General features: G+C 42.5%; 1 protein-coding gene across 4 annotated transcripts in view; it reads right to left on the bottom strand.

Moving 5' to 3' along the window:
* The window catches only part of LOC140071013 (lamin tail domain-containing protein 2-like), a 55873-nt gene that overhangs the window by 17646 nt on the left and 14533 nt on the right, over positions 1 to 23694 (bottom strand). Inside the window, exon 1 of one of the 4 annotated variants that reach the window (XM_072118210.1) lies at positions 12014 to 12169. The exons of 2 other annotated variants lie outside the window; for them this stretch is intronic. In XM_072118210.1, coding sequence (XP_071974311.1) covers positions 12014 to 12066 — 53 coding nt within the window. In that variant the 5' untranslated portion in view covers positions 12067 to 12169. Of the gene's footprint in view, positions 1 to 12013; positions 12170 to 23694 lie in introns of those variants that run through there. One more of the 4 variants, XM_072118209.1, reaches the window with a different exon arrangement.

Here is a 23694-nt window from a genome sequence, read left to right as displayed (position 1 = left end):
TGGTTGATGAGGTTTAATGTAGATAAATGTAAATTGTACAAAAAGTACAATTATATTTTAATAATTTTTTTTAATTTTAACTATTTTAATTAAATTTACTTGATAAAACTGATGGAGAAAATAGATTCTTAAGATAAGGACATATTTTTGCCCTTATACAAATCACTGGTCAGACCACACGTGGAATATTGTGTACAGTTTTGGGCACCAGTGTTTAAGAAGGACATAGTAGAGCTGGAACGGGTGCAGAGGAGAGCAACCAGGATTATTAGGGGAATAGAGGGGGGGGGGGGCAGAATACAAGGACAGATTACTAAATTTGGGGTTAGTCAGTTTTGAAAAAAGATGACTTAGGGGAGACCTCATTACAATGTACAAATACCTGAATGGTCAGTACAAGGATCTCTCCAAAGATCTTTTTATACCTAGGCCTGTGACCAGGACAAGAGGGCATACTCTACACCTAAAGGAGAGGCGGTTCTACCATCACCATAGACAGGGGGCATCCTCTACACCTAGAGGAGAGGTGGTTCTACTATCACCATAGACAGGGGGCATCCTCTAAACCTAGAGGAGAGGAGATTCTACCATCGCCATAGACAGGGGGCATCCTCTACACCTACAGGAGAGGTGTTTCTACTATCACCATAGACAGGGGGCATCCTCTACACCTAGAGAAGAGGTGGTTCTATCATCAGCATAGACAGGGGGCATCCTCTACACCTAGAGGTGAGACGGTTCTACCATCGCCATAGACAGGGGGCATCCTCTACACTTAGAGGAGAGGCATTTCTACAATCACCATAGACAAGGGGCATCCTCTACACCTAGAGAAGAGGCGATTCTACCATCACCATAGACAGAGAGCATCCTCTACACCTAGAGAAGAGGTTCTACCATAACCATAGACAGGGGGCATCCTCTACACCTAGAGAAGAGGTTCTACCATAACCATAGACAGGGGCATCCTCTACACCTAGAGGCGATTCTACCATCACCATAGACAAAGTTCTTTACTGTAAGAGCAGTGAGACTATGGAACTCTCTGCCGCAGGAGGTTGTTATGGCGGACTCTATGTACATGTTCAAGAGGCCTGGATGCCTTTCTGGAGAGAAAAAATATCACGGGTTATGGGGGATAAAAAATTGGTTTAATAGTTAAAGGTTGGAGTTGATGGATTTGCGTCTTTTTCCAGCCTCAAATACTATGATAATAATGTGTATATGTTAGACTTCTTTCACAGGAATGTATGTTATGCCGGGGCAGGCTGGACATCCACAGGGTTCTTTGGTGCCTGGTCGTACATACTGGGAGAGATAAAGAATGCTCTTTTTACCAGCGATGGTACGGTAAAGTAACACACGTGTGTGCTTGGATTAGCACGGCTCGGCACCATAGACATGTATGGGGACAGATATGCAGCATCCCCATCGGGCCTAGCCTGTTCTTGTGGCCTGGTGGCAGCAGGGATCCAGAATACCGGAGTGGCTGGCTAGTGTGGCCCTGGGCACGCTGTGGTCATGTTGCTTGGTATGGGGACCGGAGGGCTGACATACAGCCTGGCAGGTCTCCAGCAGGTGGCGTGTGCAAGAAAGAATAGAGGGAGAGGCTAATATAATGGTTTCTCCCTGAGGTAACCCCTAAGGTTTATGTAGGATGAATCCCTGTGTAATGGATGGGGAAGCCTGTGGTGGTAAGCAGCCGTATCCAGGGATCACACAGAGAAGTTGTGCAAATCAACTTACAGTTCTTTATTCATCAGCAGGCAATGGCTAAATGATAAACATCCGATTTAGCAGCAGATTCAGCAAGCTGGGCTGGTACAGATGGAACTGAGTCCGGGTGGTTGATCTTGGCTCTGGGCTTAAGTCTCCTGACTTGCCATAAGGCGTCTGTGGTTGCTGGTGTTAGGACACTGGCTGTGGCAGCATTCACATGTACTGCTCACTCTGACTAGACTGAACCAGACTAAGAGTGGGGGTATAGGTGGGCGGATCGAATTGTGACAGCTCCGGGCCCCCCTGATCCAGCTCACAGACCAGATGCAGAACAGTCCGTGCGCTGTAATGGGAAGGTCCGTGGCTGTCACAATTTAAAACATCTGCCCGCGGCGCCGAGTTATCAGCGCAGCGCAGAGGTCAGTTGCTGGCCTCTGACTGGCAATGGGCCTGGTCTTAGTCGCGACCCCTGCAACCTCTATCATTACGCCCCTGCTTACCAGGTTGTGGCTACAGCTGCAATTACTAAGTTTACCTAGCATTAGTTGCGCAGGCTCAACAGATAGATCCTGACAAGGAGAGGGCGCTATTCGCAACAACCACCTTGCCTATGCATTGGCAGGGGTGTTGCAGATATTTATAAGAAAATTAAATAGGGTAACACAAAAGAACAGGGAGGAAGGAGACAGAGCCAGAGCAGGGAGAGGTGACTATCAAGACCTGCTGAATAATAATAATACAAATTAACAGTGAACATGCATTGTTTCTGTATATAAGGAAGGTGTGTAGGGGATGTTTTCATTTTCCTTCCTTAATGACTCACTTCTGGCTTTGAAAACCTGCAACAAACCCTGCAAGTATTAACCCAACCTATTAAAGGGATGATTTCACAGCCACAGGTTTGTATTAGGATAAAGCTGCTGTTTTTCCAGAATTTATTAAAATCTTGTTTGAGTTATTTGTTTTCAAATATAGTAGAAATTCTGAATATAAAAATCTGCTGTGTAATAGAGTAAGGCCCCTTCCACACTTGCGTTGCAGATCACGTCAGACTCTGATCAGGGTGCGATCAGGGTTTGGTTAGTGAAAAACTGACATTTTTCATCAGAGTTCAATCAGTTTTCAGTCAGAGTTTGTTCAGTGTCTCAGTTTTTCACGCGCGTTTTCAATGCAATTTCAATGCGTTTTTCACGCGCAGGCAATGGGCGTGAAATGGACTCAGGACTGAGCTCTATCTTTTCTATGCCAATTGATGCGTGAAAAACGCATTGCACTTGCAAGTGTCTCAGAGTGCGATGCGTTTTTGATGCATCTCCATAGACATGTATGGTGCGTTTTTCACGCGCGTGACTTGCAAAAATAGAGCATGTCGAGATTTAAACGCGCGTTAAAAAAAACGCGCGTGTGTGCGTGAAAAAAAATGCAAGTCTGAAAAGACCCATTGGTTACAATGGGTCAGAGTGCAATGCAAGTTCTGCAAGTCAAAAGCACGCGCAGAAAACGCGCGTGAAAAACGCAAGTGTGGAAGGGGCCTTAGGGTCCCAGCTGTGGACCCCAGCCTATCACATTGTTATCCCATGTCCTATGGAAAGGGGATAACAATACTATGCTATACAATATAACTTAGTGCAGTCCTCAAAATCCATTGATGTCCAAAATATATTTAAGAAAATCTGCAGGTCAACGATTTTGAGGCTTCTTTTCTCACAGATTTTAAGGTTCACAAATCTGATCGGGTGAATTTAGATTTATACATTTCTCTCATATTGGTTATTTTGTCTCAAGTGACCTAAGGCCCCCCTCCCAATACCGTGTGAGATATTATATTTGCTTTATTCGTCACCTCATCTACTCAGCTCAAATTTACTGATGCAATATACTGATGTGTGAAAGGGACCTTAGGGTGTATTCACACTCGGCAGATTCGTTGCAGGAATCGGCTTCTGAGGACAAATACTTTGCAGGTGAGTCATTGCTGAGTGAGTCAGTTTGTTTTTGTAGTTACTACGACCCTCGGGCGTACAGCACATAGCAGAAGTGTAGAAAAAAAATCTATCAAATTAAAGAAGAGAGGAATGAAATGACAGATATTGGAAATGATGTTTCTAAAATAGAAGTTTAATCTCTAAATAAGATAATTGGACATAATATACTGGCACAGCTAGGGTGGGGCTTGTGGTACATGTGCCCTGCAGCAGGGTGCCAGGGGTGTGCCAACGTGTTACTGTGCAGAGGTAGCTGCAAATAAGATCTCTCCTAAAGTGAAGAAACATCATGAATAAACTGGAGTGTGATTTTCTGGAAATAGTTTTTTTTTTAACCAGATTCTTCAATGCAAGTTTCTGTGTAAATAAGCCATGACCCCTTTAAACGTGTTGTCCCCTCCCATAAGACGTTGATCAGTGAGGATCTGCCCTTTGGGACCACGAAGTGCAGGTGTCTTATATAGAGTACAAGAGTACCCCTTCATTTAGGCAATGCATTATGTGGCCAGGTCACACCACATGCAGGCATCCTTACATGGCCTTAAAGGGGTTTTTCCACCAATCAAGTTAGGCCCTATCCACAGGTGTGCGCAGCACTCAGCAATCTCCGTTAGCTCCGTACAGATGAATGGAGCAGAACGGACATGTGCAGGCGTCTGCTCCATTCATCTACGAGAGCGACAGAGGTACCTATGGCCCTGATGGACCCCCCGTTCTTGTGATCACAGAGACCCCCACTGATCAGCAAGTTAGGCCCTATCCTGCGGGACTTGATTGTTGAGAAAACCCCTTTAAAAGATGCAAGACTTACATTTAAAGGGGCGCTCTAATCTTGGCATTCACATCTAATTTAATTAATCTCCAACATATATACATTTCTTCAGTTGGATGTAATTAAAAAAAATGTTCCTGTGTGAAGATATTTTCCCATAAATATAGTTATATTATCCCGATGTTAGTGGCACATTGTAATAAATCCTATGCAACAATATATTGCTATAATGTAGAATAGCAGTACGTGGTAGAATCGTCTAAAAAAATAGTAAACAAATTTAATAAAAAACCCCTAAAAGTACAAATCACTGCCCGTTCCTAGAACTGACATAAAAATACAAATCTCATAAACATGAGCCCCAAAAGTATTGATCCACCAATATTATAGACACAGTTATTCCTGGCGGTGAAACCCATAACAGAAAACAGCGGCCAGTACGGTCGTACTGCCTTTTTCTCGCTATTTCGAATCTTTGCAAAATTTTTATAAAAAGTGATCAAAAGGTCGTGCACTCCCCAAAAGGTCAGCGATGAAAACGTCATCTCGTCCCGCAAAAAATGAATACTTACGGATTCTGTACGCTATGTCTTTCGTTTTTCGTACAAAAGTTTTAAATTTTTTAGAATCCATTAATCCCTACCTAACCAAGGAATTAGAGAGGGTGTCATTTGAAGCGAAAAGTTAAAGTCATAAATACAGAGCCCACAAATAACCCAAATGCGTTTTTTTCTTTGCCAATTTCACCACATCTGGAATTTATTTCCCTCTTCCTAGTACACGGCATGGAATATTGAATATAGTCACTGGAAAATACAATTTGTTACACAGAAAGCAATCCCTCATACAGCTCTGTACATGGAATAGTATAATGGCCTCCACACTGCCCCAACCACTGTGCCCACGCATGCGCCAGCACTAACATGCAGGTGGCGCTGCCATTTTTGTGAGGGTCATCGGTGAGGTGCAATCCTCCCCAAAAGTTAACACCCGTGATCGGTGCCCGCACATCGCTAACAAAGTTCAGAGTCCGGCCCAAGGTCCCAAACGAGCAAAGTTCGTCACGAACCTGAACTCTGTGGTTTGGGTCCTCTCAACACGAGTTGCTAGATCACGACAAAGAAGCGTTTAGCCCCTTCTAGCTGAACTTGAATTGTGTTGCACCAATTTCTTCTAAATGCTTTAGGAAGGCTTTGAAACCCAGTCTTACCAAGAGGTTCCTCCAGGTTGGACCTGTTAAAACTAGATCCGATTTGGCAGAGACTTCACCTATAGCCTCCTCGGACTATAGTAAATACAGGGTGTGGAAAAGCCAGAAAAACGGCGGACAGGACATTATAATATCCCTCCATTGTGCGCCACCACTAATGCTGTTAGATGAAGATTATTTGCTGAATATTTCAGGTTACATCACCAGGTGTAGCAGAAGCTCATGTGAGAGGACCTCAAGGGGCCATAAATCTGCAGGAGGTCATTCAACTGTTTGGAAGAGATAAGACCTGACACTCATATAATGTGCAGTAGAACAGCCGGTTAAAAATAACCTAAATCACTATTATGTTTCGTATGAGAAAGTTTCAATTTTAGGGATTAGTGAACCGAGAAGTAATTTCTGTCAATCAGTGATGACAGGAACATACATGGTTATTACAGTCTAATCCGACTGCAGCCAAGGGCACATGTATATGTATAGATTACCCATAGAGGAAACTGGCCAATTACCAGTCACAGTCTGCAGTGTTAATAGTCATTGGGACCTAAGGCTATAGGGGCTGTCTGCTCAATTTTCAGTTCTGCCGTGGACTTTCCATAATAGACTCATATATGTATGGCCACAATCGGGGGTGGATTAAGACGGCCATGGGCCCTGGGCGGTATGAATATTATGGCCCCTACAAGTCTGGAAATCAAGATTCGTGGGGAATGGAGGATACATCCCTTCTACCTGATTGCAATCTGCGGTTTCAGCACCTTTCGAGGACCTTCAAAGGTCCTGAAATGGCTCTTGTGTACATGTGTATTGAGAGCAAGAACAAATATACAAGGATTTCAAGGTGGTCTGGTTGGCCATGGGCCCCCTAGAAGTATTGGGCCCGGTTGCCATGTGACATACATTGCTCACAGATGAGATGATCAAGACAATCTTTTGGCAAATTTCTACCTAATTAATGTCTATGAATTAGATGTAATGTCTATTAATCCAGATGTAAAGGTCAGAAGGATTTACAGAGGTAGATGTAGATGTAAATGAATGCGCATTACATAAAGGGTCCAGTTTTATACCACTAAACTAACAGGTCCTCTACGGTATGGTACGAAATGTCCTTTCTAGAATTTTACGAATCTTTTACAATAAATCTTCAATGTTTACTTATAAAAGAAAATCACAGCCAAAGTCATATGCCAGTGAGACGAGGACAGTCACTTTTTGCCTGAGCTGAGTCACTTGTAGAGGCTGGATGGTGAGCATCACTTCAGATGTTAATATCTTGAGATCTATAACAGTGACAGTGACAGTGGTATACCATCTTTCTGTGTGCTGTGTGCTATAATCTGTATGGGCAGATAAAGACATGTGGCATTGTAAGCCAGCGTATGATAAAATTCACATCCCTCTGCTGCACAATTTTAGTTCTGCCTAGTGTGCAGGTGCGGGAAAGCCCTGCACTGGGCCACTCTACCACTGTCCCTGTATGCCCAGATAAACTGGCATACAAGCCCTGATAAATATTCCCCATAGTTGGGAATGTGAGTTGCAGATAAAGATCCAGTTCCCTACTATGTCTTTAACCTCCCATATCTCTAGTTCCATAGCAAATAGAAGCACAATTTTTGCCGTGTCTTGAAAGATTACATTTTCATCATTACATGGTTCTAGCAGCCATTGTCCCTAAGATATGGGCATCTGAAATGACACTACCCCTTAAACCTCTATAAGTGACTCATCTCAGGATAAAAACTCTTCTCTCTAGTTTAGTGGAGTAACAGATAGAAACACAGAGGGAGGCATTTATCAGGGTCCATGTTTTTGGAGCTCAAATTGTGCATCAATTTACACGTTAGATTGTAGCGCAAGGGGTTAATGAATTGGCGCACATCTGAAATTGGTCTAAACTAACTCCACATTCATGAAGGTAAAATAGAACTCTGTAGACCTGCTTTTTTTCATTTCTAAGTCTTCTCAAAAAAATTGTGAAAAAATTGTAAAAAGGGGCCGGATTTTCAAAGCTGCAAACAAATTGTGCACCAAAAAAAAGGTGCTAATGTTGGAAAAGGAACAATATTGTGGCATCAACACTTTATTAAATCTGCCACTTTATTAAAATGCCCCCTGTAGAGCCTACTACCAGATGTAGCATGTGTAGTATAATTTTCAGAGGGTGAATAACCTTAGGGGAACTTGCACTCCATGCACATTACATGCAGATTTTCTGCAGCAGAACAGAACACACGGCTATAATCAATGAGATGCAATAAATGTCATGTATACGCTAGACAATTTTTGGTACGTGTAAATCGACATGTGATACCCGTATCGGACTGGCCCACCAGAGTACCGCAGGATCCTCCGGTGAGCCCAGGCTCTAACCTAATACTGAACTCCATAGATATAGCAGAAGACAACCTAATTTGGAGGTCACTAGGGTTTATTTCCTAGAGCAGTGATGGCTAACCTATGGCACTGGTGCCAGAGGTGGCACTCAGAGCCCTTTCAGTGGGCACTCAGGCCATCACCAGAGATGACTCCAGGTATCTTCCTGCAGTCCCAAACAGCCCAGGAGTTGCTGTGCACAGAGATATTTTAAAGTGACAGCTCTACCTGGGACTATTTTCTGCTTTATTGGTGTCCCCAGGTGCTGGTATCAATGAAAACTGTGACAGAGAAGGGAGTATAAATCACAAATTAGATTTCTGTGTTGGCACTTTGCGATAAATAAGCGGGTCTTTGTTGTAGTTTGGGCACTCGTTGTCTAAAAGGTTTGCCATCACTGTCCTAGAGGATGATGAAGGGTGGTTCTCGGAACAATTTTATCTGGTGGGCCCAAGGTGTCCCAGTCCGACACTGTGTGATACTGGTTTCTTCCTCTGCAGCATGTCCATTTCTGCAGCACAATCAAATGACAAGACTTCAGCACAGACAATTGCACCAACATTTCTACCACCGTTCCCATTATAGGGAGCATATGGGCAGTTTTGACCATTCCTAGCAATGTCTGCAGCTGTGTCCCCTTAAATAGTGGTTTTCTAGATTCAAAATCAGCATAAAAACTGAAAATCCCCACAAGTTGGCACATTTACCTTGCAGAATTTTGTGAATTTTCATACAAATTTTCAAGGTTTACAATAGACTTGAATCCTACAGCTCACTCAGTATAACCCTACACATTTCTAAAAAAACATGTTTTTTCTACAAGTTGCCGGAATTTGCTAAATCCGTGAACATATATTTTAGAGCCGTGCACTCCACTTGTCACTTACAGTACATACAACTGACTGCATCTATATGACCAGACTTGCTAGGCAGCACCTTTATAGGTATTTTTCACATTCCCAACATATCTAAAGGGGCCCCTCGGTCTACCTGACATGGCTGTCATATTCAGCAATTACTCATCTTCTTCTTCTATCCAGTACACAATGTCCTCATTGTGTATGTATGTAAGGGATAATGTATGCGGCGCATCACATTAATATTCTGCAGCAGAAGACAAGTAATGCATATGAATTACAGATGGATATGGTTCGGCTCTGTTCACACTTGCATTGTTGGGTTTTATCTAGATGTCCATCATGCTGACAACGGTTATAGAGCAGCAGATCTCTCACAGCATTTTAGATTCCAAACAGTTCTTGGAAATACATGTTCCATATCAGGGTTTCACATGTATTTTTATAATTTTTCACATGTTTTTTTTAGTGGTGTTTTTTCTCGCTAGTTTTGGTTATGCATTAAAAAAAAAAAAACCTAAAAGGGAAACTGTCAAGGTAATTTGAGACGCTAAACCATACACAGATCCTTATGTGCTGGTGGTGGTTTAGTGTCCACAGTCGCCCTGTAGGAATTTTTATGTGGGAGCATTAAAAAAAAAACTTTAAAATCACCTCTTTCCTCGTTCCACTTGACGTCGGTGCGTTCCGGCAAGTGAGGGAGGGGCAGTACATCCTGGCTTCACTGTTCAAGCCCTGTAGGTACGGCGCATGCGCAATAAAGCAAGGGTATTATCTCGGCTTCCCTGCCACATCCCGAGAGGAGGCTCCAGCACGGGATCTGCAGATGTCCCTCATTAGACTCACATCTAGGTGACTGAAAGGTAAATATTTTAAAAATTTTAGCCCACCCACAGCCCTCATACAGGTCGACTTGGGACCCTAAATCACAGGTCCATACAGACCTGTAATTGGTTTTGTGGTTCCCACTCCAGTCTCTGAACTTAATAATAATTCCTTTATTTATATAGCGCACACAGATTATGCACCGCTGCACAGAGTTTTCCAGATCAGTGCCTGTCCCCAATGGGGCTCACAATCTAATCAACCTACCAGTATGTTTTGGAGTGTGGGAGGAAACCGGAAGACCCAGTGGAAACCCACGCACACACAGAGAGAACATACAAACTCTTTGCAGATGTTGACCCTGGGACATGAACCCAGGACTCCAGCGCTGCAAGGCTGTAATGCTCACCGCTAAGCCACCGTTCTGTCCATAACTTATTTGTATTTTGACTTGACTTGACTGCCATGATTTTTTTTAGTGACCTTTTCATGATTTGAAATAAAGTAAAATTTTTCACCATATCCCGGCTGCTGTCGATCTCAGCTATAGCCTCCATGAGAATGAGGAATGAGGGCTTAGTTTTTACTGTGAATTAGCCTCCTTTTTATGTGATTTTTTTTTTTAATTCTCCTTTTTTGAATTACTATAAGTATTTTTCTGGCATGAATTGTGTTGTTTTTGTTTTTTTTGTGTAATTCATAGATTAAAAAAAGGAAAATTTGGCAGTGTCCAAATAGCACCAATATTATGGCATTGATGCTTCATAAATAAGGCGCAATGTGCTTCGACCTATGAAACCTGCTACAGAAGGTGATGTACCCTTTAATCATGGCAAAAAAATATAAGGTGATTGCTTATATTTCCAAATACTTTCACAAGATTATTGGAAGCTGCTAAATATTTAGAATTGCCACAGGATTTCCAGGACCTGTATAATGACTTCTAATATTCCTAGGTGTATGTGGATTGTATAGATGACAAGTTTTCTAGCAATAATCTGATGCTACATCATAAAATCATCACGTTTCTTATGGAAAACCCTAATCTTGATGGTAAATCTGATAAAAGAAGAGAACTATTTGCACATAAATCCTCAATGACACAAATATGATCTGTCTGCATAAAAAATTCCACAGATCTTCTGCAAGTGACATGTTAAAATGTGTACATGTTAATACTACTGCTAGTGATGTGAAGAATGTCATGTACACGTCATGTGCCATGTCGTTATCCCTCAGGCGCCAGGTATTTTGCTTTTCCCAGTAGTGGATTATAATACAGGCGGTTCGGCGGTAGCCCAGGGGCCCAAGCCTTCTAGGGGGCCCATAGCCACCCAAACCACCCAACATATTTTATCTTCAGAAGGTCCTTCACCCATGAAATCCTTTTACATCTCAATGCACATGTACAAAAAATTTCCATTTCAGAACCGTTGAAGGTCCTCCAAAGGTCCTGAAACTAAATTGAAACCACAGAAGGGACACATCCTCCATTACCCAAGAAGCTGATTCTAATACCATATATAATAAGTGAATTCCAGACTTGTAGGGGCTATAAAATAGCCCCTGGCTTTTCCTATAGATTACTTTATCGGAGAGTTTATCGGACTCCGTACTCTGGCGTCATTGGTGTATTGGCTCAAAAAAAAACACCACTCACTGCATTTATGAAATGAGAGATTTGTGGTGGTTGGTTTGATGATGCAAACAAACATTATCAAATGTGGCTTTAACCTTCAGGATCAGGCCCTTTTCCATTTTTGTGTTTCAGTTTTCTTTAGTTTTCCCGGGAGTGGGGAGGGGAACCGCTCCTCATTGGCCACTCCCATGGGACACGGGACACAGCTCTGCAGAGAGAAAGGTAAACTGCCATCTAACTTTTCGTAAAAGGCCAATTTTATTATAAAAACACTTTGGCAATGTGAACACTATTATTTGTGGGAGACAGAAAAAAGTCTCCTGATGACAGGTTCCCTTTAATAATTTCTCAAGCAGAATAGAAACATCATATTCCTGAATAATCACACTGATAGGAAGAAGAGTTATAGAGGATGAAATTAGATTGGAAACCTACTTCCCTGTATATATATATATATACACACTGTACAGGAGCTTTTATCCTTTCCCAGTAAGGAAATTCAGAAAACTTTTCAGAATTACTCAAACTTCTATGTAAATTTGGAGGGATGCTACAATGATGATGATATGATGTTTTATACTGTATTTCTAATTTAGAATATCTGAAGATAATTTACTCATATACCTGTTTTTTGTATGTAATTCGGGGGGAGGCTGACCCGTTCTCTTCTGTCGCATTCATCGCTGCCGTAGGAGCTACGATTGTGTTGATGTAACTATAACAACAAGAGATATAGCCGGCCTGGTCATAAACCCAACCTGTTACAGCCGGGAGGCTGGAGGCTTCAGCGCTAGTGAGAGGCGCAGCCATTCCTCCCTGTTATGTGACACAAGTGCTCAGGGAAGGAGGCATTAACCCTATCAGTGACAGGTCTCAGCAGCACTGTATACAGTAGTGACTTACTACTAAGTACTTATATAATATAAGGCGTCACACATCCGTGTTTTCTCCAGTACGCTCTTCCACAGACAGCACACTGACCCTTTATCGTCTGTTATTATTCTAATGTCCTTTTCTATCATTGCATGCACTATGCATTTCATGTCTGAGGAACACAGGCTTCAAGAGAGGTCAATAGACCCAATCCTGCCAAAAAATAAACCTATGGCCCATGTGTCAGATTTGCATGTAGTCCTTTTTTTTCTCGGGTGATGCTGGGAAACCATGGGGTTTGCCACATACCGATAATTTTTGCTAACCTTCCTTTTTTATACACAGACATGAAAAATCGAATCAATGGATGCCATACGGACGTGAAAAAAAATGCATGTGGATACAATACTGACACAAAACGTAGTAAAAACGGACACTTTTTTTTTTGTGGACGTGTATGAGCTTTAGCACCAGGGGGCCCCAACATTCGGCCACACACTAAAGGATGGGCACCATTATGTACATATTACACCACATTGTACAGCAAAATCTTGCACATCTTCCACAGTACACACCTGAGTTGGCAGAATAGATAAGAAATGTTGAGGGAGGTGGAGGAGACTCTGTATGTGTGTGTGTATATATGCTGTAGGTCTGTATATGGTACTGTATGTGTGTGTTTATGTGATGTATAAATGCTCTTTATGTGTGTGCATATGTGAGATATATTATATGTTGTATATAAGGTATATATACTATAATAAATAAATTATTACACGTAGGCACGTCATGCAAATCAACTCACAGTTCTTTATTGCAACTTTAACAGGAGGCAACGGCCTAACATCAGCAGGAGCTTCAGCAGGTTGGAAAGTTGGTCGGTGTGCAGGTCCGCAGGAAGTTATGCTCACAGCCTTGTTAATAGTATCAGGCTGGGCTGATAAAGATGGAGCCGAGTCCACGTGGTGGACCTCTGCGCTGGGGCTTAGTCTCCTGGCTGCCCAAGGTGTCAGGCAGTTGAGACATCTCTTCTTCCTGGTGTGGAACACTGACTTCTGCAGCACAGGCAGGTGCTGCACTCTCCTCTGAATCTTAACTTGTCTTTTCTCGGTCTCCCTGTCTTCCCACCCACAAGGGGTTTTATACTCCCCAAGTGAGGCGGCAGCACCTGTCAAACCAGCTTCCACCTTGATTTACATGGAGAGGGCGCTATTCACAACCCCTACCTGCTGTATGCATTGGCAGGGTTGTTGCGATTGTGTGAAGAACTGTGTGTATGTATATAAGTATATAAATGTGTATAAAAGTGCACACATAACTATATTTTTGAAGGGGAAAGTTGGGCCCTATTGAGAAGTCTCTTATGGGGCCCTGCCTCTCCGAATTATGCCTCTGTTAGTGATCATGCCTGTAGTTACCCCTTTAAAGGTAATTCTGTGCATTTCTTGTTGCCTTACTTTTCCTTCATAATTATACCCCCCAAAAGTTATTCCTTTGTTCCTTGCCTGGCCGGTCATATTGAGGTTTTTTGACAATGGGTCCCTACGGATTAAAAAATGGCATCTGTAACAAACCTCTACAGTCATACTTAGTCATCTGAATTCTCCAAAGGACCATCATCAACCCCTTTTTCAGCAGAAGCAGGATCCCCATTCATTCATACACCGAGAGTCTGGATTTTCTTCCGTTCTTGTTCCGGGCATTACATGAGTCAGACCCCTGAATAGCAAATCATTAGTGACAGGGCAGACATCACAGGGTGCACCCCTGTACCTGGTCAATCATTACTTATCAAATAGTACATGACCTGTGGGGGAAACTGAGCAAGCTGAAACACTTTTGGAAAATTTAATTAAACCAATACTCTTATCTGTCATCTAGCCAGTGTACAAAGACTGTGCTCTCCATCATGGTCCATAGGACCAATTCAAAGACATACAGTACACTTATTTTTTAGGGTCCCCAGTATTTGGGATCAATTACAAGCCACCGCAGAGCATAAACTTCCTGAGGCTATAGACTCAAACAGTCTTTACAGAAACATATATTAACCCTTAAGGAAATCTACCATCAGCATCCATCATGATAAACCAGGGACACTTACTCATAGATCCAGGCACCGTGACTGTGGTTTTCATCTTGTATCTGCTCTCCATAGCCACCTTCCTTCTAAAAGCATATTTTAAAATTTTGCTAATGAAGGGCTCTGAGGGAATTACCCTATGCGCTGTATCTTCACAGGCTATTACACTGTACCCCCTCCCACCGTGTGCTGAAACTTCCTCTGCTGCAGTGAGATTACAGCAGGCAGAGGGAGGGGGGAAGTGCTGGGAGAACAGGGAGAGGAGGAGACAGCCCTGGGAGTGTAACAGCCTGTGATGCTGCAGTAGGGAGGGGCTCGGCTAGCACCTAAGAGCCCTTCTGACTCATAAGTATAATAATAAAAGTTGATTTTAGAGGTAAGGAAGCCATGGATAACAAATACCCTGTTTCCCCTAAAATAAGACGTCCCCCAAAAATAAGACCTAGTACAATTTTGTTTAGGCTTAGAAATATAAGGCCTCCCCTGAAAAGAAGACCTAGCGAACGCCATTGCATCGGCTTCCCCCACGCCGTACATTAGTATTAGTAAATCTTTTAGATGCTGCAGAAGGTTGAGACATGGGAAAGAATTCATGGAATTAAATGCTGCAAATCTGATCCCAGCAGCTACCAGGATAAGAAGGGTCATTTATGGAAAGTGCTTTTACTAAACACGAGAGATTGGGGCCAATGATTCTAATAGAAATGGAGTCACAAGAAATACAGCATGAAATTCAGAGTTTGCAGAGTTTTAAGGATGATAGAGAAGTTGATTTTTGTTCAATGATAAATGTAAATTCTTGTTCATGGAAAATAAGACATCCCCCGAAAATAAGACCTAGTGCCTCTTTAGGAGCAAAAATTAATATAAGACACTGGGGTTCATTTACTAAGGGCCCGATTCGCATTTTTCCGTCGGGTTTTGGTATTTTTTCCTTTTTGCGACGTTTTGCACTGGGATTTTGTCGCGCGCAATCGCGTCGGTCTGCATGCGACGGAAAACGGGGGGCGTGGCCGTCAGAAAACTCGACGGATTCATAAAACCGCCGTATTTAAAAAAAAAAAATTGGTCGCACGCCCCATACTTACATGCACCAGGAAGAGATCAGTGAACTCCAACGCACCTCGGCGCAGCAGCGACACCTGTTGGACATCGGGCGCAGGACCTTCATGAATCGCCGGAAGACCCGAACGCTCGTTGGAGAAGCCGCCGCTGGAATGCGAATGGACCAGGTAAGTAAATGTGCCCCATTGTCTTATTTTCGGGGGGAGAAGAGTAAGGCTGCTATCACATGAACATGTGAAAACGGCCATGTGCTACCCGTACTGTACCACCGCGGTAGCATACGGCTCTATGCATTTCAATGGGTAAAACGTCCATCCATTTTGATGGGCGTATTGCCAACTATGTCGTATTGTACCAGAGAAAAAGACAAAGCTTTCTCTATCTTTCTCCGTAAGTACGGCCGTTCCACACTTCTCCCTATGGAGAGGGGAGGGGTGAGCAGCGCACCGCTATATGCATGCCCGTGCTACGGTCCAGGTATGCATAAATTCATGTGAAACTAGTCTAACTGTCCTTTAAAGCAGCTGGCCATTTTTTAAAAAACCCTAAATAATACCCTAATTTGTTCACTTACATTATTTACCCTGATAAAGTTTGTTGTTCACTGCCGATTGCTGCGGGTCACCTGAACCCGGGACTTCCTGTGACATCCTTTGTCCTGCTGGCTTCTGCCGGATTGAGAGGGCTGTGCAGTCATTACTATATGCATCATCAATCATAACCACTCCCATGTCAGTGGTGTAAGGAGCGTGGTTATGACGGAGGAGGCGTGCATACAGTAATTATTGCACCGAATCCATCTACAGGAAGCCAGCAGGACATGGAACGTCAAAGGAAGTGACGAGTCCTGCTGCTGATGAGTCACGTGATCCACGGCTGCAGCAGCGGACTAGAAACTATGTGGGACCATATTAGGATCTTACCCTGTTAAACTTTTCTATGAGTGCCCAATCCTTTTAAGAGTGGAATACATAGGAGCAGATAATATCTCTTTGAATTTTATTCAAAAATGTATCTTACATATCAGAAATGTAGCTTACATTTCATTCTTAAAGATATATTCCAGTATTATTTTTGATGACCTATGTGTATGATAGGTCTGCCATCCCCATGATCGGCCATTTGAACATTTCTAAGCACTTCTGTATGTGCTAGTTCCCCTTTACTGACTTGTTACAGCCTGTTTAACGTTCAGCCCTATTTGACTGAATAAGGCAGAGCTGTAATACTAAGCATAGCCACTATACAATGGATGGTGCTGTGTTTGGTAAACTGAGAAGAAGCTACAGAATGGGGGTCATTTACTTACGTGTTACCCGAATATTTCCAATTTGCGTCGATTTCCCCTGAATTGCCCCGGAATTTTGGCGCATGCGATCGGATTGTGGCACATCGGCGCTGGCATGCACGCGGCGGAAATTGGGGAGCGTGGCCGAACGAAAACCCAACGGATTCGGAAAAACCGCCGCATTTAAAAAAAAAAAATCTGTCGCGGAGCTTGCACTTACCTTCACTCAGCTCGGCTCGGTGAACTCCAGCCCGTTCCGATGCTTTTCAGCGCAGCAGCGCCACCTGGTGGACGGCGGAGGAACTACTTTAATAAATCCCGGCCACTCCCGAATCCAGCGCAGAGAACGTGCCGCTGGATCACGAATGGACCGGGTAAGTAAATCTGCCCCATTATCTATACCCTGCATTCTCTTGGTGTAAGACACCAGACCATCTGATACTAATATGTGATCTATAAAATAACGAACAATAAAATCCTGCAATACCCCTTTAACTTTAGCGTTTCTTTCAGTCCACAAACAGTCCGTCATCCTTGTATTATCTTTGATACCAGAAGTGACAGCCATAACTATTTCCTTATTATTATAGCTGTCTATCATACAGTCATTTACAACTATTCTACATAGTACTAATATGTCTTTATTGCTATACAATGACACATGTGAAGGGCAGTCAGGGATACGAGACTGCGCGTCATCTACGGTAATAAAAAGTGACCAGCCCTTTATAAACATATTTAATGTGAACAAGGATCAACTACTAGGAGGTGACCCTGTATAGAATGAATATTGTCTGTTATACACAGAGGGTCAATATAATAATCCTTTGGATGATGCATAATATATTATGTAATTCCTTTACCATTGTAACTGTGTCATATTGTATTTTTATGCTTGACTCAAAGCCTAATACACTGATAAACCTGATACAGCTACAGGTATGAGTTCAGTGTATCTACGAGTACAACATTTCTCAATCTCCCTGTAATGACTGATGTGATGCTGTGTAACATTACATACACAACAGCCTTTCAGCCATTCCCTTAAGTAATTGGGGAAAGCAGAAGAGATGTAAGGGGAAATATCTGCTCATGAATTCACTGGACTCAATCTTTCATCTTCTTCAAGTAGCTAAACATTTTTTCTGTGAAATTTGATGACTATGAGTATGAATTTGTCAGACAACCTAGTAAGCTGCCAGACCAACTTTAAAGGACATCTACTATCAAAATCCAGTCTGATAAGCCAGGGATCCAGGCACTGTGACTGTGGTAATCTTGTTATATTTGTTATCCATGGCCTCCTTCCTTCAAAAGTCAACTCTGGTGGGTGTTTCCAAAGCCCCCCCTGTGTTGCAGCTTTACAAGCTGTCTTACACTGTGCAGGGCAGGTCTCCCCTCTACATGCACTTGCTGCTGAAAAATGACACAAAGAGGGAGGAAGGAGAGGACAGGGGGTTTAGGTGAGACATGTTCTGCTCATTGTAACAGCCCGTGAATCTTCAGAGCTGATGGGCTTTGGTAATGCCTCCAGAGCCTTCTTGACCCATTATCATGATTTTAAAAGTTGCTTTTAGTAGGAAGGAGGCCATGTACACTCACCGGCCACTTTATTAGGTACACCATGCTAGTAACGGGTTGGACCCCCCTTTGCCTTCAGAACTGCCTCAATTCTTCGTGGCATAGATTCAACAAGGTGCTGGAAGCATTCCTCAGAGATTTTGGTCTATATTGACATGATGGCATCATACAGTTGCCGCAGATTTGTCGGCTGCACATCCATGATGCGAATCTCCCGTTCCACCACATCCCAAAGATGCTCTATTGGATTGAGATCTGGTGACTGTGGAGGCCATTTGAGTACAGTGACCTCATTGTCATGTTCAAGAAACCAGTCCGAGATGATTCCAGCTTTATGACATGGCGCATTATCCTGCTGAAAGTAGCCATCAGATGTTGGGTACATTGTGGTCATAAAGGGATGGACATGGTCAGCAACAATACTCAGGTAGGCTGTGGCATTGCAACGATGCTCAATTGGTACCAAGGGGCCCAAAGAGTGCCAAGAAAAAACCATGACACCACCACCACCAGCCTGAACCGTTGATACAAGGCAGGATGGATCCATGCTTTCATGTTGTTGACGCCAAATTCTGACCCTACCATCCGAATGTCCCAGCAGAAATCGAGACTCATCAGACCAGGCAACGTTTTTTTCCAATCTTCTACTGTCCAATTTCGATGAGCTTGTGCAAATTGTAGCCTCAGTTTCCTGTTCTTTGCTGAGAGGAGTGGCACCCGGTGTGGTCTTCTGCTGCTGTAGCCCATCTGCCTCAAAGTTCGACGTACTGTGCAGAGATGCTCTTCTGCCTACCTTGGTTGTAACGGGTGGCGATTTGAGTCACTGTTGCCTTTCTATCAGCTCGAACCAATCTGCCCATTCTCCTCTGGCATCAACAAGGCCAAGGATGTTTTTTCTTTTTCGGACCATTCTCTGTAAACCCTAGAGATGGTTGTGCGTGAAAATTCCAGTAGATCAGCAGTTTCTGAAATACTCAGAGCAGCCCTTCTGGATCCAACAACCATGCCACGTTCAAAGGCACTCAAATCACCTTTCTTCCCCATACTGATGCTCGGTTTGAACTGCAGGAGATTGTCTTGACCATGTCTACATACCTAAATGCACTGAGTTGCCACCATGTGATTGGCTGATTAGAAATTAAGTGTTAACGAGCAGTTGGACAGGTGTACCAAATAAAGTGGCCAGTGAGTGTATAACACATCTAAGAAGATTACCACAGTCACAGTGCCTGGATCCATGAGTAAGAGTTGGGTTATGGCTCCATTCCCTAGCACCAAATACAGCTGAGAACAGTGGATTTCCGACCCCCTTTATGTCCCCATGTACCTCCATTGCTTCCCTATTACAATTCTATTATTGTCACCGGGAAATAAGGACAAATTGTTAAAAAGTTTACTCCTAGTATTAAACCTGACCGAACCTGTCCATTCATGTAACGTCAAATACTGAAATCTCTGATCTCTCCTAAATTATGTTTTCTTGTCAGGTGTGAGCGACATGTAGCGCCTCATTTACAAGCTACAAAAAATCTGTTCTTTTCTACAAAAGAAAGAGGAAAAACCCTTTTCTATGGTCCATCCTCCCAAAATCCTCTGTGCGTGCTAACATATACTGGATATTCTTGTGTGTTTTATGGGTTCCTCTCATTATGAAAAATCCTCCCACAGATCTTAGCTTCCTGTCCTAACATTGAAGACAGAATCATAATGTTGGGGAGTTTTTCCACAAAGTTCTGTCGGCCAAATGTCCCGACTGAAGATCTCTGATGGGACACTCGCATGGTTCCTTGTCGCTCTAGCAAGATCATACTCTACAACAGTGGTGGCGAACCTATGGCACGGGTGCCAGAGGTGGCACTCTGAGCTCTTTCTGTGGGCACCCAGGCCTTCACCCCAACAGAGTTTGCCAGCTAGGACTCAAGGCTTTCTCTTGTCATCCAATACAGCCCAGGACACACCATGCTCACCACTATTTTAAAGCAACATCCTTGACTGCCAGGACTACAGCAGGAGCAGGAAGGGTTGGATAGAGATGGATTGTCATTTGAGCTCCTGCTCTGGGTCCCCTGAAGCTACAATCCAAATTTCTCCATCACCTTTCTATTGTATTGGTGAACTCAGGACACCAATATGATTAAAACCTGAGATACAGCAGGGATCAAAGAGTTACTGCTTAAATTGTCATGTTGGCACTTTGCGACATACAAGTAGATTTTGGTTGAAGCTTGGGCGCTCTGTCTCCAAAAGGTTCGCCATCACTGCTCTACAAGCTCGAGATGACCGAAATGTCAGAAATCACTTTGATCTGTGTAACTCATATATCTTTTCTGAATAAATATCTTGGTGAGGGCTATGCTATGTGAAAAATTCACTTTAATAAAACCATTAAAAAAATGTAATTCTAGTGTGTGCCATGTTCTCTAAATGGTTTAAAGGGAACCTACCACCACGGATCTACCTATAAAAGTAGATCAGGTGGTAGGTGGATTAGTAGGATGAGAGGATAGCCCCTTTAAGGGCTAATCCTCACATCCCCGCAATTTTTAAATAACTTTAATTTGCTGGATATGTAAATTTTCTAAAGAAACTACTGGGGCATGCAGTTGCCGGAGCTGAGGCTACACGGCGTGGCTACTCCACACCCCAGTAGCCTCTTCGATTCTTCCTACCAGAAATCTTCAGGAACGTGAGGATTAGCCATTAAAAGGGCTATCCTCACGTCCTATAGATCCACCTACCATCCAATCTACCTTTATAAAGTGGTTTGAGAATCCTACTTTGAGCACCACCCATCAACAGAGTGCGGTCGCTATTGCTCTACAGGCAGAAGTAATACATCCCTGCACTATCCCCCAGCTGCTGTGTATGAGTCATCTAGCTCAGGTTGATCAGTCCTGGTCTGGACAGTTCAGGAAGCTCAATGAAAAACCGAAGCCAGTATGCACCCAGCTTTCTCAAGGTCCTGAATTTTATAATAGTTTTTTTGAGCAAAACTACTCGGATTAGGGATAAACAAGATATGTTTCTGCATCAGTGTTGCTACAGCATTCTCAAGATATGTTTAGTTCACAATTCTTAAAAATAAATGGCAAAACAGCTGTGAAGTGTTCTCTTAATATTTTATCTATTTATTGCTTTGTGTGTAATGTGTACAAATGTTTATGATGTGTTTTGAGTGTAGAGGATGTTCGGTCACCTGTTTTGTGGTCTTGTTTGTACAGTACAGTCATATTTAGTCATGTGCTTGTCCCTGGACTTATTTACAGTCGGCTGGATTAGCTCATAATGTTTCTACAGCAATGAGGCTGAGTTGTCCTAGAAAGACAAATACTGCCGGATCCATTTCTATGTTTACTCTACTGCCTGTGAATTGAGTGTTTAGACCATTCAATTAAAAAGTATAATAAAAGTATGCAATAATATATAGATTTTTTTATTATAATTTTTTAAGATACTTGGATTTTCACAACTAGAGCTTGCCTGTATGAAAACCATTCATCTGACCTGGAATTGGGCAAGTCCTCCCTGGATCCATTCTATGTATCCATATTATAAAGAGAAAATTGAATGACCGGAGTAACTGTGTTGCTTAAAGGGATAGGCCAGAATGGGGGACCAATATATTGGTGAGATATGAGTTCAGCTGGTTCTAGGGACCATAGAGGACCCGCATTCTCCTTGCCCTTCCCTCTGTGAGCTTCATGGGATAGTCCCCTCCAATGTGGCCCACAATGCAGCCCACTCTCCAGAACCATTAGCAAAACTCTAGGATAATAGATAGTTAAAGGGATTGCTCCACGGTTTATTGTTTTTCACAATTTTCAATTCTCGTTATAACACAGGGCTCTGATTACTCTCTGTGTTATAACGAGCCGTGCACCAGTGTGAGCATGGTCAGATTTCTATCCGCTGGAAGTAAACATATAAGCTTTCTATAGAATGGCAGCAAGCAGAGATCTAGAAAACAGTGAGGAATTGATACAGGAAGTATATTGGAAAAATTTATAGTTTTTAATCATACAAAAATAACAGTAATTTACCTAAATGAGAATACCCCTTTAAGCTCAATTCAAAAAGAATCATCTTAAACTGTCTCATGAAGACCACTCCTATGTAAGAAATATCTCAGCTGACATTGGCATGGGCTGTGTCAGGAGACAAGGCAACCAATAAATGGGCATTCATATTAATGTAGGGAACCACAAGAATATAAACCATAGAAATATGGTTTATAAATTTCCCACCCATGTATGTCCTCCATATTTCAGAGGTTAGACACACTATTTTAGTAACTGTCCTTTTATAAGATATATTGTATGACCCATACCAAACTGGTTAAATAATATGTCACCTAATCCATTGGATTTATTATTATAGATTTTATTGGACTGTATTTGTGAATATAAAATACTGTGAAGGGTGTGATTGTCAGCTATAAAGAGTAATAAAACCTCTCACAATGCTGTGTATATGAAGGCGGCCGCCATATTCAGATAGACAACACATTGCCGTCAAAACTCCAAAGAATTTACAACATGGAACTAAACATTACATAATAAACCCCCATAAAACAGCACAAACACTGAAGATGGAATTATAGTGGTGCTCTGAAGTGGAATTTTATTAAAAGTCATAAACCATCATTGAACCGATGACCAGTCACAAGTACATGACACATCTCATGTCTGGTGTTCTGCACTTGACTTAACACTTGGTCCTCTATGTCCTATGATGTATGTAGCAAGTATGGAACACGGAAGGTGAGGGACGATGTGATTTGGAAGGAGTCTTGAAGGGTACCATCTCCTTTCAGACAGAGGGACACCAGTATAAGCACTCACATAATGCAGTTGTTCAGACTTTACCATAACCACCAATGCCTTGTGCCAAATTTTGGTACATCAGATCTTCTCTAGACTTGGATCTAACCTTGACGTATGCAAGTTTTGTTTCCGACTCTCTACTCAATTCTATGGCAATATCTAAGTAGGACGACTGTCCGAATCTCGTAAGGACCATCATCTCTCAGACATTTATAATTAGTATTTGCCCCTCTAATTATCTATGGACTCTTTTGCACTTCATTGGTCCGTTGGTTGTCCACTTTAGTATAAAACAAAACAAAACAGATGCTTTGATGCACCCATGTTGCCTTCAAAACATAATCTACAAGAACTATTTACAGGTTTCCCAATTTGTCCAAAAACTTAATTTGGTCACAGAATATTAACTTGTTGCCTCTCAAGTATTAACTCCGTAGCATACTTTTCCGAAGAAATAAGGGGAAATCAATGTCACCTCTAATGGTGATCTGTGGAACTCCTAGGATAAATTATCTGTTCATAAAGTAATTGAACTGATGATGTATTAGGGCTTCATTAATTGGGGTTCCATTGCGTTTCCGATTTTTGCTTC

The sequence above is a fragment of the Engystomops pustulosus genome, chromosome 7 (assembly GCF_040894005.1).
Source record: "Engystomops pustulosus chromosome 7, aEngPut4.maternal, whole genome shotgun sequence".
Classification (NCBI taxonomy): Eukaryota; Metazoa; Chordata; class Amphibia; order Anura; family Leptodactylidae; genus Engystomops; species Engystomops pustulosus.
The sequence above is the reverse complement of the archived record's forward strand: the minus strand, read 5'-3'. Positions and strand labels throughout refer to the sequence as shown.